This window comes from Homarus americanus, unplaced genomic scaffold (assembly GCF_018991925.1).
Source record: "Homarus americanus isolate GMGI-L3 unplaced genomic scaffold, GMGI_Hamer_2.0 scaffold20930, whole genome shotgun sequence".
NCBI classification, from domain to species: domain Eukaryota; kingdom Metazoa; phylum Arthropoda; class Malacostraca; order Decapoda; family Nephropidae; genus Homarus; species Homarus americanus.
Window position 1 is genome coordinate 10,243,562 of NW_024748502.1, and position 23,488 is coordinate 10,267,049.

The 23,488-nt window shown below is 40.4% G+C and overlaps 1 protein-coding gene across 1 annotated transcript; it reads left to right on the top strand.

The window, feature by feature from the left end:
• The first annotated feature begins 250 nt into the window (after window positions 1-250).
• Window positions 251-3,698, top strand: LOC121880315. Its single transcript, XM_042387474.1, has 2 exons — window positions 251-525; window positions 3,497-3,698. The coding sequence occupies exons 1-2, from the start codon at window positions 266-268 to the stop codon at window positions 3,663-3,665; spliced, it is 429 nt and encodes a 142-aa protein (XP_042243408.1). The 5' UTR covers window positions 251-265; the 3' UTR covers window positions 3,666-3,698.
• Window positions 3,699-23,488: the final 19,790 nt, after the last annotated feature.

A 23,488-nucleotide genomic window follows, 5' to 3' on the forward strand; every position in this document is an offset into this window, starting at 1 on the left:
TTACTAATATGTTTGTGTGTTCACGGCTGAATAACCCAGCTGTTTATGAGCCCCGGTTGCTTAGATTACCTTGCTGTTTAACCGGTGACGGCTGAATATCCACTACATTATTTGTATTATGGCATTTTCTCGGCATAAGAACGTACTTTCATCATAAATTCACATTTAAGTATGTATAGAGAAGGCAATATATGCCATAAAAGAGGTACACTTTAATAAAAGGATTACATCTTAGACTAATTGCACAGGGTTGATAGCGGGGCTAATGGCGCTGCTGTATGGTGCACGGTGCCAGGAACACTCACTAGACCTGCCGCGTCACCATAACGTCGACGAAGAATTGAAACTACCTGACTTTGACTTCGATCAACCCTCAGCGCCTTTGCAACCTGATTTTGCCCTGAGTAACAACACGTCACTTAACGTAACATATAGTGAGTTAGAGCGTGGGACTAATGAAACTAGCAACGCCACCAACCCCAACCCCACGCTGTCACTCCCTGCTGTTATCGACACAAAGAAAAAGTAAGTAAGCTGGAAATTATATTATATACTGTAAGTTAATTCAACATGAACCGACGCATACCCTTGATTAATTTTCACACAGTATCGGAGGAACACTCCCAGATTTTTACTGTTTGTTTCCGTTTTTTTAGTCTTTTTTTTTAAATGACACCTGTAGTAGGACTGAGTCAGGGTTTATGTATAACATTTCTAGGAGGACTGATACAGGGTTTATGTACGACACTTCCAGCAGGACTGAGTCAGGGTTTATGTACAACACTTCTAGCAGGACTGATACAGGGTTTATGTACGACACTTCCAGCAGGACTGAGTCAGGGTTTATGTACAACACTTCTAGCAGGACTGATACAGGGTTTATGTACGACACTTCTAGCAGGACTGAGTCTGGGTTTATGTACGACACTTCTAGCAGGACTGATACAGGGTTCATAAATGACACTTCAAGCAGGACTGATACAGTGTTCATAAATGACACTACTTACAGGACTGATAAGGGGTTCAAAATGACACTTCTAGCAGGACAGATACAGGGTTCATAAATGACACTTCTAGCAGGACTGATACAGGGCTCAAAATGACACTTCTAGCAGGAATGATACACGGTTCAAAATGACACTTCTAGCAGGGCGGATACAGGGTTCATAATTGACACTTCTAGCAGGACTGAGTCAAGGTTCATAAATGAAACTTCTAGCAGGACTGATACAGGGCTCAAAATGACACTTCTAGCAGGGCTGATACAGGGCTCATAATTGACACTTCTAGCAGGACTGAGTCAAGGTTCATAAATGACACTTCAAGCAGGACTGATACAGGGTTCATAAATGACACTTTTACCAAGACTGAATACAGGGCTCATAATTGACACTTCTAGCAGGACTGAGACAGGGTTCATGAATGACACTTCTATCAAGACTGAGTCAGGGTTTATAATACTTCTAGCAGTACTGAGACAGGGTTCATAAATGACACTTCCAGCAGGACTGATGCAGGGTTCATAAATGACACTTTTAGCAGGGCTGATAGAGGGTTCATAAATGACACTTCTAGCAGGACTGATACAGGGTTCATAAATGACACTTCTAGCAGGACTGATACAGGGTTCATAAATGACACTTCTAGCAGGACTGAGTAGAGGTTCATACAAGACTCTTCTAACATGACTGATTGTCATGTTGAGCTGTGATATTCTCTCTCTGACTAATGTTACAAGTCGCAGATTCTTCCAAATTAAACTTCAACTTTCCATTCAATTTCAGGATCATAATAAGCACTGTATAAATGCCAAATATGATATCGAAAAATTTTAATTCACTTCTTTATAGGTATACATCATCAACTCATATACTGTAGATTATGACATCTTACATAAGAAACAAGGGCACCCAACTAACATGGCATACATAACTAGACAATACAAAGAAACATAATTAGCCACCTGGCAGGACAAATATATAACATAATATATCCAGACAATACAAGAGGTAATACAACCTAAGCTAACTTATACTAGTAACACATTATACCAGCAACACGGACCAAATGTAACATAAACTGGGAACATACTCGAACCACCAATACAGACAACTCATTGCAGGACATACAGGTACTGTATAATTAAAATATTTCTATAAAGGATAAATCCTAACTTAGCCATCCCTAGCCATACAACCTCGTACAGCCACAGACAATACCTAATACATTAAATCAATGATTTAACAGGGTGAACCTTGCAGCTAATGCCAACGTTGGTCCTTCACTGGAGAGTGAGTACTCCGCCACCTCCTTGACCGGCCTCACACACAACTAGAGACCTCCACGTGCACTATACCTTTACTCCCTGCCAGTCCCGCACACGAGACTTCCACCAACAGGCTTCTCGGTCTGGTACAATCCAAGTTTTAACAAATGCTCTGCCGGGGAGGGTTTGAATAATCTTAAAATACACGATACTCTATCACTTCCAGTGAAGTTCACACCACAACCTCCCCTCACCCTCCGCCTACCTTGACTAGCAGCAAAGATATCAAACAATCACGAGGGTTCCCTAAATTACGTCATTAGTAATTGCTTACCGCTAGTTTTCGTCATGCTTATGACACTGATACAGGGTTCATAAACGACACTTTTATCAGGAATGATTCATGGCTCATAAATGACACTTCTAGCAGGCCTGAAGTCGAGTTTCATAAATGACACTTCTTACAGGACTGATACAGGGTTCAAAATGACACTTCTAGCAGGGCTGATACAGGGTTCATAAATGACACTTCTAGCAGGACTGAGTCAAAGTTCATAAATGACACTTCTAGCAGGACTGATACGGGGTTCAAAATGACACTTCTAGCAGGACTGATACAGGGTTCATAAATGACACTTTTATCAACACTGATACAGGGTTCAAAATGACACTTCTAACAGGACTGATGCAGGTTTCATAAATGATACTTCTAGCAGGACTAATACAGGGTTCATAAATGACACTTCTTGCAGGACTGATACAGGGTTCATAAATGATTCTTCTTGCAGGACTGATACAGGGTTCATAAATGATACTTGTAGCACAACAGGCATGGATCTTACGGATACAGTAATCATAACACGTGACGGACGTGGGGTCAGTCCCCTGATCTATGCTCACCATCAACACCTGACAAAGATTTTAATAACATTGTTCCACGTTTCTCAAGAATTTTCCCCCTCTGATATGCGGGCAGAGGTTTCTCTCAGCTGAATAAAATCGTCTGATGTTAGCCAGAATAAAATACCTAACTATTGAGCTGCACGCTTTAAGTGTTAATCGAGATATGGCCATATTCTCCATGTACTCGTAAGGTCTCCACAGCTGGTTGTTATTTCCAAAAAAATAGACCATTGATGGTTTACTTATTACTTGATATTAGTGCTGTAGTTATGCATCTCTGTATTTACTTTTTTATCAGTATTGTTGTCTACTGTTTTGCTTCTACAGAGCAGACATAGAACTGTCAAGCTCAGCGGATAGCGAGGCGACTGTTGATGTCACTTCAAAATCAGTGGTGCAAGTGTTTACTGATGAAGATGAAGACAAGGAAGCGTGCATCGACTGGTGCCTAAGCGATGCCGGCGAATTTGTATGCTGTACTTCCAACTTGCAGTGAGGCGAGGTATGGCAATAAAGCCTCTGAATGTCATATGTGTTCGTAGTTACCAGTTGTTTAACCTTTTGTCACTGATGAAAATTTTTTTCTCGAAAACTAATTACATAAGTGTTGTATTAAAACTATTGTCCACCAAAGAGTGGAGAAACTTGGATCAAAATATTCTAACTCTTGAAGGTTCTGTGATGTGGAAAACAACTCTGTATCATAAGGAGTTCTACTAAGTGCTACTCCGGGGTATAGACAGATTTTGGCTGGCAATGATTCTGCAAAATGTATTACTAGTAAGCCATATGCCATCGTGGCTGACGGTGGATTGGTTGGTTGGTGATGGCTCACTTTCAACAGAAAAGGGATGTTGAGCCAACATCTAGAACGTACCAATTACATTGGACTTATGTGAGAGTGGGTGTGATTCCTTAGGTTACATGAGTATAGTTGGTGTCAGCCCGTGTTTGCTATTCTCGTGTTTAATAATTACAAAGCTAAGCTAACCTAACCTAACTAGAAAAAAGAGCCTACATAACCAAACCTAACAACTCATATACTGTACCAGGTTACATGACTTTTCTAACCTAATTTAACATCCCCAACTACATAGCTTCCAGTCTGCTCAGACGGGAATTCCCTTGGTATGTAGCCACTTCCAAAATAAAAAAAGGCTAGGAATTGTTTTATTATTATTTTGTTGCTGTTGTCGTCATATGAACAGTTACCCACACTTTTACCTGGAACAGTTAGTGTTGCCAATCCTCTCTTTCCATGGTGTGTTAACCCAAAGAGTATTGAAGCATGATTCCAAAGTGCTCTCGAGTTAAGAGGAGACTTCCGCAATTATCCAAAGAAACCTCCTAATAGTAGCTAGACTATGGATGATAAATAAACAATCCACCTCTATCTCTGAATGCAAGCAATTCTTGCATGGTTATATTTTTAATACAGGTTATAAAAGAGAATGTCATTGTCTTCAAGTCAGTAGCAGTGTACCGATATGTTGTGATGTAAGAGTGCACCAACATACTGTCATGTTTTGTAATTGTTTCCTCATTTGTGAATAATGATATTTTAACTGTGGTATTAAGTAATATTGGGATAAACCAATAAAACATTATTGATTTCAGCCTTTTTTTATATCTGGACAACCTTCATACTCTCTTCGCTAACTGTTTTCCCAAACCAAAATGTGCCATTACATAAGGATAGATGCTATTTACAGAATATAAGAATTTCTGTATGCTAGAATGTACTATCATTTTGCTGGAATTAATATGCAGGTAATGATAATTGTCAAAACGGTAAAATGCATGACATAACAGCAATGTAGCTGGCCAGACTATGAACTGTTTCACAATAGGAGGTGCTTTGTCATTGTGGATAGGATGTCATAATGTACTGAAGTTTTAAATGTTATTTCTAAGCTCGCCCCCAAGGTGACCTGATGTTAGACTTATTTACACTCTAATTGACCAATACCAAGTTTGGTGTTTGTATGAATCACTCATGGTGACTGAGCAAATAACCAGTCCTGCTACCACCATACGCCATGATAAATCCCACCACTACCCACATTCATTCTACGAGTACTATATCTTACACTATCTTGTCAGTGTCCTACCGTTAAAAGAAACTGGTAGATCTATACCGTGTAAATATTTATTGCTACACATAATTATATTAGTAGTTAGGTTGTAGAGTAAATTAAGGACTCGTCCGAAATCTATTATTCCTGTTTCATATGTGATTGTCTACATGCAAATTATTAGGGTTAGTTTTTAAAATATGTATATCTACACTAATGTCATAAAGTCACCATGACAAATAAGTGATTATTCACGGACTTAGCCATTTTTCAAGTGTGGGGCATAGTTCTGATGGTGTTCGTTCTTTTCTGCCTCCCAACAGTTCACCATATCCCCCCACATATTTTTTATGTGGTTTATATCTCACCCCTTGCTTAGCAACTCCAGCAGCCGCGAGTGCTGTCGACCTTAGCCTCGCTGCATGAATGGGATAGGGAATGGATAGTTCCATTTCTGAATTAAGAAGAGGAAAAATTCTTGCAAAATATCCCTGTATTTTGCAGCAGAAACCTTTTCTCAATCCTTGTGATATCACCCATACCGTGGATAGAGACCCACCCCCGCAATGGAAGAAGAAATAATTATCTGTATTTAAGCCAAAGTCACATACTGTTTACAATGATGGCTTATCGGATTTACCACTATCACTATATTATCTGATATACTATGCCATAGAATTATATAATTAATCATGTATATCTTGTAGGTGGTGTCGTGGTGGCTCACTCTTTGGACATGGACCGAGACCAAAATTGGAACAGACAGTTAGTGCAATTAACATTAGACTACAATAATTACGTACTTTGGATTGAGTGTAAAGTCAGGCGTCCTTTACAGAACCCATGTATAATGACCGAATACTATGAGAAAGTCCAAATGTTAATTCTATCTCATAAGTCTCATAACAGTTTTGTAATGATCGGTGATAATAATGTAATACTGAATGAGTTAGCCACCATGAAGAATGTATAATCACTTATTTGTCAAAACTGCATTGGTGGCTCTATGAAATATGTGCATATATATTTTTTTAAACAAAGCCTGATAATTTGCACGGACAATCAAATATGAAACATCGGGAATAATAGATAGTGGATGACTCCTTAATTTACTCCAAACCTAACTACCAGTATATGTATGGTAGCAATAAATATTTACATGGTATAGATATACCAGTTTTCTTTTAATGGTAGGACACCGACAAGCATAGTGCAAGAAATAGTAGGCCTACTCGTAGAATGAATGTGGTTAGTGGCAGGCTTTATCACGGGGTGTGGTGTGAGTGAGGGTGTGCGGTGGTAACAGCACTGGTCTTCGCATATTTGCTCTGCGCCGTCATGATTGATTCATTCATATAAGTCTAATATCAGGTCATCTTGCAGGCGAGCTGAGAGATAATATTTGAAATTTAGCTGAAGGTCAAACCCATCCTATTCACAATGACATAGTTCTTCTTATTCTGAAACAATCTACTGTATATAGTCCAAGAGCACTAGGGTCAAACCTGGAACAAACTGGCAACAAAATAAATTTTTCAGGAAAGACTCATAAATGTGTGATGAAAAAACATAACTAAATCACCCGAACATCACCCTTGTGCTAACTCAGGAATTCAAGATGACGTCCATAATGGCCTACATTCTATAGTGTATCATATACTGTATTTGCAACTACACATGAGGCGCCATGAGGGACGCAGTAGCGGAGAGCATCAGGAGCGTCTCCTCTCCACAGCTGGACGAGTCCAAAGCCACCGCTATATACTTATCTTACCTGCATGCCCATCACATGAACATGGTTCATCCGGGTTCATTCTCTTAACACCTCAACGAGACACTAACCAGGAACAAAATTGCACCTGTTGAAATAAACGACATCTCTTCAAAAGAAATCCTGAAAACAGTACTCCATTCAACGACTTCACGGCGACCTCAACCCACGGCAGAAATGGACATGACCTCCCTGAACTTAGGCCAAAGTCAGCATAACCGTAGCCCCGACGTGGCCAGTCAGTCCCCCTGGGACCACAGCTCCTCTTGCAACACCGTAAATCTCCGTGACCCCAAGATATGTACTCCCAGCGACGCAGCAACAGTGACCATCGGACTGCAACTACTGTCAATGGTTGCGACAAGGTGAAGGCGACTTATTCCACACTGGAACAAGACCCTCGAGCTGCAGAGTCAGTAGATATCTGCGACACGCAGGCCAAGGACCTGAACATCTTCCTGTACACGGGTGACGAGAAGTTCGAGGGCTCACCATTAATAATAATAATAATAATAAATTAACGGTTTATTGAAAGAGCTTGGCAGCCAGAAGGCTGTAAATATACAGTTACATATTTGGGGAATGGGTTTCGAATTACAAATAATATACAGATGTTAGAAGGTTCTGCTAAGAAGTTCCGGCCCTCTAGAAATGGCAGAAGCCGAGCAAACACTTCAAGCGACGCCCCAAGCTACAGTTTCCGAAATGGCAATCGTTAGCAGGATGAAAATTGTCCAACATAATGTCCTACACTGGTCCCTCAATAGACGTAGCAGTTGGTGTCAACGGCCGTCTTGACAGATCTTCCAAGTCAATATCAGTCCCATTCGTTGACAACTGGGACAGCTTTTACGGCAGAAGGTACCTTTGAGCTAGGGATGGGGTACATCTGTCTAGGGATGGGGTGGCAACCCTGGCTGGCTCTATCGAGAAGTCACATCAAAAGATGGCGAAGTCTTTAAACTGTTAGGAAACATGTGAGCCTGGGGTTGGGGGAGACTGCAGTGGGAGAGGGTAAACGAAGTGAAAGCTACAGAGAAATAGTGCTAGGAATGATGACACAACTAAACTAGGCAGGGAGTTAAAACCTAAACGCGACAAAGAGAGGACTCAGATCGCGACTAACTTAAATATCTACTACGCAAACAATAGAAGTATGAGAAATGAAATGGATGAAATAAGGGCTTTGGTATGTACCGTAAAAATCGATATAATAGCATTCACTGAAACATGGATGAACTTAGACTCGCGTGAGTTACCTGTTGAATACCAAATTGCAGGTTACAAATTATTCCATATCGATAGGCAGATTAATAAAGGAGGCAGATAATCTGAAGTGTGATATAAATAAGGAAATAAAAACTGAATTGAATACAGAAACAATTAGGATATAATTAATCGATAGTAAGGAAACATTAATCACAGGAGTAATATATAGACCTCCTAATCTTGATAGAGATAATGAGCGACTTATCTGGGATGAAATGTGCAGGGCATCCAGTCATAGCAACGTCTGTACAGTATAGTAGGCAACTTTAACTTTAGCCAAATAGATGGAATCGACGTTATGGGTAACTCAGAATCAGAGGATTTTCTTGAAACAGTTCAGGACTGTTTCCTAAGTCAACATAATACCAAACCCACCCAAGATAATAATGTTCTCAATTTAGTTCTGTCAAACAGAGAAAACCTCATTAGTAATGTCGAAGAAAGGAACGAACTTTCAAACAGCGATCACAAAGAAGTACGTTTCAAATTAGAATTTAATGGCAGTCGCAGTGAAAATTCCATTAAGGTCCCAGATTTCAGAAGGGCAAACTTTGATATGTTGAAAAGGCAGTTGAGAGAAGGGGTATCACGTGTGGGGGTGAATTACATGACCTCACGTGAGGTGACCCCACACAATGTACCCACAGAGAGCGAGCTCACTTTTCCTGGAGACCTGACAACGATAACCATACAAATATGACGGTTGAGGATGACCTGATCACGAGATCTGAGGTTGATGAGTCCCACAACAATTTAAATAATGAGTTACCTTATGCACAGAGCTGCCATGCACAGGCCAACCGGCCTATTGCAGACTCCTTATTTTCTTATGTTCTTATGTTCTAGAACATACCATACAGAAAACTCAGATCACACCACAATGACCCCAAATGGATAAATAATTATTTAAAGAATATTATTGGACAAAGGAAGGTTATAGGTAGGAGAATAAATCGTGGTGAAGTTTACCTCTGAGATTATTGTAAGGTATTGGCCAGAAGGTTTTTTTTTTTTTAATTTAACAAATTTATTGTCATAGCTTGGAGTACAGTTTGCCTATTCTGAATAATTCAGTCAGGTCTTGACACTGAGGGTGGTATCACTTCTCACTGCCATGCAGGACAGAGGTTCGTACACAAAGAAATACTTTATATTCATTAGCAGTATATATAGGTCAGATTCATGTGGGTGATGTATGTTCACCGTCATGCAGGACAGTGGTTCATATACATTGGACGTCATATTCTAATTGAAGATTAATCAGTGTGGGCTAGCAAATTTGGGATAAACAGTAAGAATGTCCGCAAGCACCCCCGATTCAATGTAGTAATTACAAAGTTCATGATACAATAAGCCGGGTGGCCTGAAGTCTTTGACAGTATCACATTTAATAATTGAATTGAATTGAATTGAAACAGTTTATTTAGCCAGAAAAACACAGATACAGAGTGGATAATAATAACAATATTAACATGGCTGAGCCATTTGAGAACCTGAGCTCTCTTTTAGGCACCTGATATATACTATACATTTATCTCAAGGAAATATTATGTAACATTTAGGAACATCTGGATTAGTACAATAGCATGGTGGCAATAAGAACATCCCATGATATTACCACGGTTATCACTTCAATATTTATTAATTTTATTTATTTATTATTATTTTTTTGTTATACATAAATTACAGTGGAATTGAAAAACATAAGTATAATGGGGGAGCAGTACAAAATGGGTTGTACAGTAATAAGGTTGAGCAAGAGGACAGAGCTGTCAGGATTATGTCTAGTTGGCAATTATGTTTATTGCAATGGTAATTACTTATCCATTTACATGATAATTTCCGATAAAACGGTTTTGATGGTTCAATAAAAGCAGGTCCTGTAAATATAGTAGGTGTTACAAGAAATATTAATACTTAGACAATAGATATTTTTTAAGAGATGATTTAAAGGAAAGGAGCGTAGTTTTTGCTCGGGTGGGTGGGGGTAAGTTGTTAAAGTGTATGCTTTAAAGGTTTATCACAAAGTTTACATGCTGAGTGTTCCGTTATGGGTACATCGTTAATAACTTGGCAGATGTGTCTGAATCCTAGCCTATTTCTGGCCACGAATACATCACACATCACATTGTCTGGTCTGTCCTTATGCTGGCCATACCGGTACCTCTCGTCACAAAATTTGTCATATATACTAATGCTACAGCTGCCAGGTCTCTCTGCATTTCTCGGTTCTTCTATATCAGAGTTCATGATTCTGACTTGAATGTTTTTAAGTACAGCATTGGACAGGCCAAGGTCACGGTCAACATTTTCTTTCTTACATGCCTCATTGGCGAGTCTATCAGTACGGTCATGATACCTAATTCCAACATGGAACGGAATCCACACAAATTCGATACGAGAGTTATTCTCATTGGCAGTTATCACATTTCTTTTAATATCACAAAATATCACCCCACCTCCAATTTCTTTAAGGTAATCTGTAGCTAAGTAGATTCCAGTTAGTTCAGTTTGTGTTGTGCTGGCCTAGTTGTTCAGCCTTTGCTTGTTTGACACTATCATCTCTTTTTCCTTATTTATTATAACTAGCGGAATCGCCACCCTCCGGGCGGCTCTTTCGCTAGGCCACGGTAGGATGCCACCCTCCGGGAGGCTCCACATTGTCTCACAGTAGTGCATTAAGGTGTCTGCTTTGATCCTGACTTTGTACTCGTCAGAAGGCATGTTTTCCAAGGCATTTTTAATTGACTGTACATACGTGTTGCGCTCATGCAGCATTTCTTGGATAGATAGGACAATGTCATGTCTGACACCTTGAATGTTGCCACACCTGATAGTAGTCTGCTTTTCATGATCTCCCATGAAGTAGATTTGGAGGAACTTTGCCTGCTCATCTTCCAGTGGTAAGAGGGATCCTGCTTTGTGATACACTTGACCCTGGCCTTTGAATGTGGGCATGTATCCATGCTCTCGAACTACTCTGCTAGCTCCAAAGGATGTCATCTGGAAGCATGAATTGTACTTCCGTTTATTTTCCAAGAAGTGTTTTGACTCTGGTGTTGTTCCCAGCATGAGAGTCTTCATATGTTGTGGTGGTTTTTTCAGATTTGGTAGTCGTACTTTCCCATGAGAGCAGCACAATCCAGCAGATTCTCCTTTTTACTTCTTTCCACCTCAGTATTCACATTTCTTATCCATGTTGCCAATGACAACAGAGGGATACTTTTCATATTCTATATATAACATCATCCACCATCACAACATATAACACCACCCATCATCACTACATATAACACCATCCATCCTCACTACAGATCGGTAAAGTAGTTTCCGAGATTCTCGTGCGGACACACAGACAAACAGAAAGACTTCTTTGTTTTATATAGATATATAGATCATTACTACATATAACACCACCCATCATCACTACATATAACATCATCCATCATTACTGCATATAAAAACTTAAGAACATAAGAAAATAAGTAGTCTGCAATAGGCCGGTTGGCTTGTGCATGGCAGCTCCTGTCAAGAGTTACTACCACTCTCTATCAACCATGAATCTATCTAGCCTCCTTTTAAAACTTTCCAGCGATCCAGCACTTACTACAAAGTTGCTAAGCTTGTTCCACTCGTCCACCACCCAATTTGTGAACCAGTTCCTTCCTATCTCCCTCCGAAACCTAAACTTATCCAACTTAAATACGTTGCTACGAGTCCTATCCTGCTCGGATATTATAAGAACATTATCTATATCCCCTTTATTGATTCCTTTTACCCACTTAAATTCTTCTATCATATCTCCCCGCACTCATCGTCTTTCTAGGGAATGCAAGTTTAGTTTCTTTAACCTATCTTGATATGGAAGGTTTCTAAGTCCCGGAATCATTTTCGTCATTCTTCGCTGCACCGACTCCAGTGAATTAATATCCAGTCTATAATAAGAGCACCAGAACTGAACCGCATAATCGAGGTGCGGCCTGACTAGCGCAAGATATAGTTGCAATAAGACCTCTGCACTCTTATTACTTACACTTTTAAATATAAAACCTAATACTCTGTTTGCTTTATTTCGCACATTAACGCACTGTTTTCTTGGCCGTAGGTCCGGGCTTACAAGTACCCCTAAGTCTCTTTCACAAGTCGACTTCTCAAGGTTGATGTTGTTAAGGCTGTATACATTGACAGTATTTGTTCTTCCTATATTAAGTACGCTGCACTTGCTGGTGTTGAATTTCATTTGCCATTTTTTGACCATTCTTGCAGTTTATTTAAATCCTCCTGTATGGCATTTGCATCCTGCCCTGAAATAATCTGCCGCCCTATTTTGACGTCATCCGCAAACTTGCTTATGTCACTGCTGATCCCAGTATCTAGATCGTTTATGTAGATTATGAACAAGAGTGAGCCTAGTATAACACCATCCATCATCACTACATATAACACCATCCATCATCACTACATGTAACACTACCCATCATCACTACATACAACAACATCCACCATCACTACATATAACATCATCCATCATCATTACATATAACACCATCCATCATCACTACATATAACACCAGCCATCATCACTACAGATCGGTAAAGTAGTTTCCGAGATTCTCGTGCGGACACACAGACAAACAGACAGACTTCTTTGTTTTATATAGATATATAGATCATCACTACATATAACAACATTCATCATAACTACATATATCATCATCCATCATCACTACATATAACAACATCCCTCATCACTACATATAACATCATCCATCATCACTACATATAACACCATCCATCATCACTACATATAATACCATCCATCATCACTACAGATCGATAAAGTAGTTTCCGAGATTCTCGTGCGGACACACACACTAAACACACAAAAACACATACATGCTTCTTTGTTTTATATATATATATTAGCAGAATCGCCGTCCTCCGGGCGGCTCATTCGCTAGGCCACGGTAGGATGCCACCTTCCGGGAGGCTCCACAGTGTCTCACTGTTCAGTCCCCAAAACTTCTTCTTCCATCAATAGTTCATTAACGGTGTATGTAAGTTCCACCATGTTTTTCACTACAACGGGACAGCAAAGTATATTTTTTTAGCATTAAACTGTTATTATTTTATTGTCTAATCATCACTACATATAACACCACCCATCATCACTACATATAACATCATCCATCATCACTACATATAACACCATCCATCATCACTACATATAACACCATCCATCATCACTACATATAACACCATCCATCATCACTACATATAGCACCACCATCACTACTACCACCATCATCACTACCACCACTACTACCACCATCACCATTACTACCACCATCATTACCACTACTATCAACCAGTCTCTACCACCACCACTATCACCACAACCATGCCGCTATCACCATCACAACAACTACCACTGTCACTACCACCGTCATCACCACCACTACATATAACACCATCCATCATCACTACATATAACACCATCCATCATCACTACATATAACACCACCCATCATCACTACAAAAACAACATCCATCATCACTACATATAACACCATCCATCATCACTACATATAACACCATCCATCATCACTACATATAGCACCACCATCACTACTACCACCATCAACACTACCACCACTACTACCACCATCATCATTACTACCACCATCATTACCACTACTATCAACCAGTCTCTACCACCACCACTATCACCACAACCATGCCGCTATCACCATCACAACAACTACCACTGTCACTACCACCGTCATCACCACCACTACATATAACACCATCCATCATCACTACATATAACACCATCCATCATCACTACATATAACACCACCCATCATCACTACAAAAACAACATCCATCATCACTACAGATCGGTAAAGTAGTTTCCAAGATTCTTGTGCGGACACACACACACACACAAACACACTCACACAGAAATACTTCTTTGTTATATATATATATATATATATATATATATATATATATATATATATATATATATATATATATATATATATATATATATATATATATATATATATATACGATTGCACAGCCTGTTCTACCTGTGTTTGTCTGCACAGAACCATCAGTAAAAGCATAACATTCATGTAATTTAAAACTCTCTATGTGTCTGTTAATAGTTTCTAATGTGACACATCTCCTCACATCGGTGTTTAACTTTTGCTTACTACCAACAGGAGTGTAATTAATAGGAATTGATATATCCAGTCAAGGAGGAATGGCAGTAATGGGTTCGTCTGGGGTGATTGGGACTTCAGTTTCAAGAGATCCGCAACACTTTTATGAAGTCACTCCCCAAAGCGAGTCTTTTGTGGAAGGTTAGCCAGATAGTCAGGATTGCTTAGCTAGAACATCAACTCAATTTGAGCTGACGTTTGCCAACCATTGTTCTTGAAAATTTGACACAAAACATGGTATTAAGTAGAGCTATCCTCTCAGATGGGGAGGGCAGTCCGAGCTCTTTCCTCATGTTTACAAATCTGGTTGATTTTGGGCATGCTAGAACGAGTAGGGTTAAGACCGAGATAAGAAAAGCAAAGAAGAATAATGAACTGAAGGTAGCAAAGGAGGCAAAGTCAAACCTCAAGGGATTCTTTCAAATGTATCAAACTAAAACAAGAGAAAAGATTGGACCAATACAGTCAGATACCGGCGAACTAACTGATAACGGAAAAATGAGCAATAATCTGATTACACGTTTTTCACGAGTTTTTACCACAGAAAAGTTTAAACATGATACCCGACGCAACGACTATATACAGAGATAGTGAAGAAATAGATTAAGCGACATTCTAGTTAGTTTAACAAATTTATTGGCAAAGCTTGTAGTACAGTTTGCCTATTCTGAGTAATTCAGTCAGGTCTTGACACTGAGGGTGGTATCACTTCTCACTGCCACGCAGGACAGAGGTTCATACACAAAGAAATACATCATATTCATTAACAGCTATATATGTATAGTGGTCAAATTCATGTGGGTAATGTCACTGTTCACTGCCATGCAGGACAGACGTTCGTACACTAAGAGATGTATCATATTCATTGAGAGTATATATATATATATATATATATATATATATATATATATATATATATATATATATATATATATATATATATATATATATATATATATATATATATACATATAGGTCATACATACATATATATATATATATACATACACATGTAGGTCAGATTCATGTGAGTAATGTCACTCTTCACTGCCATACAGGACAGAGGTTCGTACACAAAGAATGCATCATATTCATTGACACTATATATAGGTCAGAATCTTGTGGGTAATGCCACTGTTCACTGCCATGCAGGACAGAGGTTCGTACACAAAGAAAGAAATACATCATATTCATTAGCAGTATATATAGGTCAGTGGTTCACATACATTGGAGTCATATTCTAATTCAAGAGTAATCAGTGTGGGCTAGCAAATTTGGGATACACAGCAAGAATGTCCTCTAGCACCCCCGATTCAATGTAGTAATTACATAGTTCAAGATACAATAAATCAGGTGGCCTGAAGTCTTTGACAGTGTCACATTCAATGATATAGTGGTCAAGTGTATGCTTTAAAGGTTTATCACAAAGTTTACATGCTGAGTGTTCCGGTATGGGTATTAAGCGACATAGTAGTAACTAGTAACGATGTTAGTAAGCGAATAGACAGGCTAAAGCCTAATAAGTTACCATATCCCTATGATATATTTGCCAGAGTATTAAAGGAATGTAAGGAAGAGCTTAGTATGCCCTTAGCAAATTTGTGTAACAAGTTCTTAAAAACGGGTGTAGTACCAGAATTCTGGAGGATAGCAAATGTAATACCGATTTTCAAGAAGGGAAATAGATCACTATCTTTTACAGTCCAATCAGTTAAACATCAATTGTAGTCAAATTATTGGAAGCAATAATTTGAAACTCAATTCGAAATCACCTGGTGAAGCACAACTTGATCAATTACTCCCAACATGGCTTCACAAGCGGGCGTTCATGTCTAACTATTCTATTAACATTCTTTTCAGCTGTTTTCGAATCAGTGGACGACAGGCACTACTATCATGTGGCATATCTTAACTTTAGCAAAGCCTTCGTCAGAGTCCCCCACGAAAGACTAATAAGAAAAGTGGAGGCTCGTGGCATTGGAGGAGATATTCTAAAATGGATTAGTGTGTGGTTACGGGACAGGAAACAGCGAGTGAGCATTAACGGCAGTAAATTCGATTGGAGTAACGTCACTAGTGGAGTACCCCAAGGCTCAGTACTTGGACCATGATTATTTTTCATATATATAAACGACATAGATATCGGCATAGACAGCAACATAAGTAAATTTGCTGATGACACTAAAATAGGGCGAGCAATTAAATCTAACGAGGACTCCGGAAAACTACAGGAAGACCTAAACAAATTTTTCGAATGGTCTGAAAAATGGCAGATGAAATTTAATGTGAACAACGATGTTGTGTTCTGAACCCCTCTTCTAGTTGTCTTCTGACCTCGCTGGAGGAAAGGTCACGGCAGACTTAGCTCCCGGGGATAAATTGTCGGTAATGGCTGGTGCGACTTGTGAACAAGACTGTGCCCTTCTGAGGGCTGAGTTAGAATAGGTCAATCGAAGAAAACTTGAAATTAAAGGAAGTGATAGCGAGAGAGAAGGACGTGCCCTTCAGCGCTCGCGTTAGTGACCAGAGGAAATGGACCCCTTGGATCGTTGTGTTGTGGGGTAAGAGGAGCGGAGTGCGAGGAAAGACGACCTCCTGGCCACTCTGTTAAGTCAGCTGGAGCAATTGAAGAGTGAGATAGACGCTCTAAAGAGGGAGAACGAAGCCCTCAGGACTGAACTCCTTCAGGTAGGTGTCCTGCTTAGCAGGATGCCTGCGAAGGAGGAGCAGGCGTGGGGAATGGTTGTTTCCAAGGGGACTAGGGTCAGACTCAGGAAAGCTGACCAAGTAACCCCTACCAGGTGTTGGAGGAAGCTGGCGGGGAAGAGAAGAGGAAGGACGAGGAAGAGAAGAGGCAGGACGATGTGGTGCCAGGAGAGAAAAGGGCAGTCGTTCAAAGTCTGCCCAGTGGTAAGGTCGTGGTAGTTGGGGACAGCCAGGTGAGGTTTTTAGATAGGACTTTTTGTGCAAGAGATAGGAAACATAGGACTAGGGTGTGTTTTCCTGGGGCTGGGATAGGGCGTGTAGCTGAGAGGATATAGGGTTTTGTCAGGGGAGGGTACCGATCCAGTAGTGTGTCTTAGTGTGGGAGGAAACGACATAGGAAATGTTAGGAGTGAGGAACTTTTCAAGAGGTATAGGGAGGTGCTGGGGAAGGTTAGAGATAGGGATCTCTATAGTTTGTGGTGTCTTGTCTAGAAGAGGGGTTGGTCGTGAATGGCTGTCCAGAGCAATTGCAATAAATTGCTGACTGGAAAAACATTGTGCAAACAATGGTTGGGCATTCATTGCTAGCTGGTAACCATTCTATGGCAACGACTACCTGTACAGTCACGACGGAGTACACTTTTCTCGTGAGGGGGTAAAGACGTTGTCTGCATCCCTGGAGCGTGAAATTGTCACTCCAAACGGGGGGTTTCGCCAGTAGAGAGAGGTTGGGGAAAGTGGGAGTCAAAAGACAAGCAGGTCCTGGGAAGTAAAATTGGTTACTCGGGACAAGGTGCAAAACAGGACCAGGGAAGGGTAGGTTTAAATGTATACTATACAAACAGTAGAAGCGTTAGAATTACAATAGACTTGCTGAGAACGGTTGTATGTACCGAGAATGTAGACGTCACAGTAATCACCGAAACTTGGATGAATCTGGCAAGCAAATTTTTTTTATCAGAGTACCACATAGAAGGGTACAACCTTTTTCACAAGGACAGGGAAGGTAGGAAGGGGGGAGGGGTCGCACTCTTCATCAGGGACACATTAAAATGTTGTATTAATAATTCAATAAAAGGTGAAATAGGAACCGAGTCTCTATGGGTAGAAATTACGGAAGGAAGAGAAAAAATAATTATGGGAGTGTTTATAGGCCTCCAAGTCTTGAGAAAGAAGCAGCTCAGCCATATGGCAGGAAATGAGTAGGGCAGCAAAATATAACAACCTGTGCATTATGGGGGATTTCAACTTCAGAGATATTGACTGGGACAACATTGCAGGTGACTAGGAATCTGAAGATTTCCTAGACGCAGTACAGGAACAAAAATTAAACAACTAATTACAGAACCGAATAGAGGTGACAATATATTAGACTTAGTATTAACAAATAAAGAAAATATTATCAGAGATATCACAGTAGGGGAAGAACTTGGTAACAGTGATCACAGAGAAATCAGGTTCACCCTAAATTTGGAAACGAAAAACAATGACAATATGGTCAGAGTCCCAAACATTCGATTGGCGGATTATCAGGGGTTAAGAAGGTACTTACGTGAGGTCACCTGGGAACAGTCAGGTCAGTCCCAGGTAGGAACGGGTGAGGCGACATGTGACACCACAATTGATCATGACTATAATATATTCACTCGTATACTACGTGAAGCACAAGAACAAAATATACCATACAGAAAAATTAGGTCAAATAAGAATGAGCCAAGGTGGATGACCAGAAAACTTAAACATAACATAGGAATAAAGAAAGGAATTTATAAGAAATTAAAGGGAGGGGAAGAGCAGCTCAGAAATAGGTATAATGAACTATCTAGGAATGTTAAGAAAAATGTAAGGAAAGCAAAGAGAGACTTCGAAATCATGATAGCAAGAGAATCCAAGGCTAGTCCCAAGGGATTTTTCCAGGTATTTAGAACAAAGGTCAAGGACAAAGTTGGGCCTTTAAAGTCAAGGGGGGTGGGTGAAGTGATCGATGACAGTGAGAAATAAGCAAAGCATTGAACAGCTACTTTTTATCAGTTTTCACAGAAGAAATTCACGGGGAAAATCCAGAGGTGGAACTGATATTTAGGGGAAAGGAAGAAGAGAAATTATAGAATATCACTATCAGAAAAGAGGATGTTCTTAAGAGGATAAATAAATTAAAGAAGGCAAAATACCCAGGGCAGGATGAAATTTTCCCTCGAGTCTTGAAAGAGTGTAGGGAACAGATTAGGGGACCCCTCGTAAATTTATTTACAAAATCATTAGACACAGGAGTTGTGCCAGACTTGTGGAAACAGGCAAATGTAGTACCCATATTCAAAAAGCGTCAAATTACCGGCCGATCAGTTTGACGTCAGTAGTGGGGAAATTTCTTGAATCAATTATAGCAAATAGCATCCAATCGCATTTAGAGAAAAGCAAATTAATCTACGACTCTCAACATGGGTTTACAAAGGGAAAATCTTGTCTAACAAATCTGCTGACGTTTTTTAGGAAAGTCTTCGAGGTAGTAGATAATGACGAAAATTACAATGTTATTTACCTAGACTTTAGCAAAGCATTTGACAGAGTACCGCAACAGTGACTTCTGAGAAAAGTTAAGGCTCATGGTATCGAGGGGAAAGTTTTAAATTGGATAAAATCATGGCTTACCGATAGAATGCAGAGGGTCATCGTAGATGGTGTTAAATCTGAGTGGGGCTGTATAACTAGTGGGGTTCCCCAGGGGTCAGCACTAGGCCCACTCTTGTTCATAATCTACATAAACGATCTAGATACTAGGATCAGCAGTGACATAAGCAAGCTTGCGGATGACACCAAAATAGGGCGGCAGATTAATTCAGGGGAGGATGCAAATGCACTACAGGAGGATTTAAATAAACTGCAGGAGTGGTCAGAAAAGTGGCACAAGAAATTCAACACCAGCAAGTGCAGCGTACTTAATATTGGAAGAACAAATACTGTCAATGTATACATCCTTAACAACATCAACAGAGAAATCGACTTGTGACAGAGACTTAGGGGTACTTGTAAGCCCGGACCTACGGCCTAGAAAACAGTGCGTTAATGTTCGAAATAAGGCAAACAGAGTATTAGGTTTTATATCTAGAAGTGTAAGTAATATGAGTGCAGAGGTCTCATTGCAACTATATCTTGCGCTAGTCAGGCCGCACCTCGATTATGCGGTTCAGTTCTGGTGCCCTTATTATAGAATGGATATCAATTCACTGGAGTCGGTTAAAGAAACTAAACTTGCATTCCCTAGATAGACGAAGAGTGCGGGGAGATATGATAGAAGTATTTAAGTGGGTGAAAGGAATCAATAAAGGGGATATAGATAAAGGTCTTATTATATCCGAGCAGGAAAGGACTCGTAGCAACGGATTTAAGTTGGATAAGTTTAGGTTTAGAAGGGAGATAGGAAGGAACTGGTATTGGTGATAGTGACGTTGTGTGCATCACACTTACTAAGGAGGAGTAGGTCCATTTCTCCCTATGGTTCCCTGCCAAATGTCAGCATCTCTGCCAACTCCGGCATTGAAGCCTCCTTGATGTTATCCTCTCCATCCAGTGTTGGGGCATATGCACTGATGAAAAAAGCATGATGTGAGTGATTCAGTGGGACTCGGAGCATCACGAGGCGCTCTTTGATCCCAATAGGCATTTCAGTTAACCTGTGTAGGATGCGTTGGCGGATGGCAAAGCCAACTCAATAAATACGGTTTCTCTCCGCAGCAGGCTTACCCTTCCAGAAGAAGATATAGCCAGATCCCCGTTCTGTGAGTTGACCCTCATCTGGGACCCTGGACTCACTAATGGCTGCTATGTCGATGTTACAACTAGCAGCTCTTTTGTCACAAGGGCGGTTCTTCTTTCAGGATGCTCATTTGTGCCACTATCCATGCAGCGACCATAAGAGGTTGTATAGTTTTTTGTGTTTGGATCTGTGATTTTGATTGTGTTTTCGACCGCATGAGGATGACCTTACTGGGTGCAGTTGCCCAGTCAGGTTTTGTTTTTGTTTTTAGGCAGGCTATGTTTAGGGCACCTTTTCTAGCCCCCTCCCCATGTGGGGTGATCAGACAGGAACGGATTGCACTGCTGCCTAGGTCCCAGTGCATAAACGACCATCTTATCTCTGCCGCCCATGTGCAGAGTTGTGACTAGAGACTCCCAGTAGTCATCTCTGCCTGTCCCCACTGCCACTCGTCTGGTGATGATGAGAGGTATGACGAGCTGGATGATGGCTGCGAGTGAGTTGATTTATGTGGTGAGGCAGGAGCGTAAGCTGGAACCACACATCTTGGCTCTCCCTTTTCCTGATCCGGTGGTGCAAGTGTTGCAACGACTGGGGAGGGAGAGAGTTGCAATTGACTGCCGATGGCAGTGGTACATGACATTACATACATGACAAACTTACATGTGGTCCCTTCACTAGACTGTTGGTAGTGCATATTGAGGATGCACTCGCAACACAACACATTATTAGTGATACCAACAAATTACAGAGGTCCACTACCCAACATGGGATAATTATATTCCAGATAATTATCCCCAATCATATATAACAAACACTGTGGACCATTTAACTGTATGGCGTGTCCCAGGGTAGGACACTGGCGTCTCACAACTGACGACCGCTGTTATGATCGATGGTAGGCTAACACTGGGGTCTACTTCCCAGAATGCAGACTGAATTAATTTGAATCCTGCCGAATCGGCGACCTAAGAACATAAGAATGGAGAAAACTGCAGCGGGCCTATTGGCCCATATTGGGCAGTCCCGTTTACACCCAACCCCTATTGCTTATATAAGCATCCAACAAATGTTTGAAGCTATTCAGCGTATTCGAGTTAATGATGATATTTGGTAACTTGTTCCATTCATCCACTACTCTGTTTCCAAACCAGTGTTTACCTATTTCCCGCCTAAATCTAAATTTGTCTAATTTAAAACCATGGTTACGAGTTCGCTCCTGGTTGGATAGTTTGAGTACCTTTGTAATGTCCCCTTTCTTTAGCCCTGCCTTCCACTTATACACCTCTAACAGGTCGCCCCTCGCTCTACGTCTCTCGAGGGAGTGCAAATTAAGATGCTTTAACCTGTCTCTATACTCAAGGTTCCTAATGCCTGGGATTAATCTTGTCATTCTCCTCTGAATTCTTTCCAAGGATTCTATATCCATTCTGTAATACGGTGACCAGAACTGAACTGCGTAATCCAGGTGTGGTCTCACAAGAGCAAGATACAGTTTTAGGATGACCTCGCTAGTCTTGTAACTAACACTCCTTTGTATGAACCCAAGTACTATATTAGCCTTGTTACGAGCAAAAACACATTGTTTACTTGGCTTAAGGTTCCTACTTATCATTACTCCTAAATCTCTCTCGCAGTCGGATTTCTCTATGGCATCGTTGTTCATCTGGTATCTGGTTTCCCTGTTTACATCTCCTATACTGAGTACTTTACATTTGTCCAAGTTGAATTTCATCTGCCATTTTTCAGACCATTCGAAAAATTTGTTTAAATCTTCCTGTAGTTTTGCCGAGTCCTCGTCAGATTTGATAACACGTCCTATTTTAGTGTCATCAGCAAATTTACTTATGTTGCTGTCTATGCCGATATCTATGTCGTTTATGTATATAATAAATAATAATGGTCCAAGTACTGAGCCTTGGGGAACTCCACTTGTGACGTTGCTCCAATGGGACTTAGTGCCATTAATGCTCACTCGCTGTTTCCTGTCCTGTAACCACGCCCTAATCCATTTAAGGATGTTACCTTTGATGCCATGAGCTTCTACCTTTCTAATTAGTCTTTCGTGGGGGACTCTGTCGAAGGCTTTGCTAAAGTCGAGATATACCACATCATAATTGTGCACCTCGGCCACCGATTCGAAAACTGATGAAAAGAATGTTAATAGATTAGTTAGACAAGAACGTCCGCTTGTGAAGCCATGCTGAGAATCATTGATCAATCCGTGCTTCTCCAGGTGATTTCGAATAGAGTTTGAAATGAGTGCTTCCAGTAATTTCCCTACTATTGATGTTAGACTGATTGGGCGGTAGTTAGAGGCTAGAGATCTATCCCCTTCTTGAAAATCGGCATTACATTCGCTATCCTCCAGGATTCTGGTACTACACCTGTTTTTAAGGACATGTTAAACAACTTTGCTAAGGGCATACTAAGATCTTCCTTACATTCCTTTGATACTCTGGCAAATATCTCATCGGGACCAGGTGACTTATTAGGCTTTAGTTTGTCTATTTG

Excerpts from the sequence above, each read along its gene's own strand:
- LOC121880315 (XM_042387474.1), top strand. The coding sequence starts at position 266 with ATGGCGCTGCTGTATGGTGCACGGTGCCAGGAACACTCACTAGACCTG. Across the intron at positions 526-3,496 it reads GTTATCGACACAAAGAAAAA|AGCAGACATAGAACTGTCAA; the intron begins GTAAGTAAGCTG and ends TTGCTTCTACAG.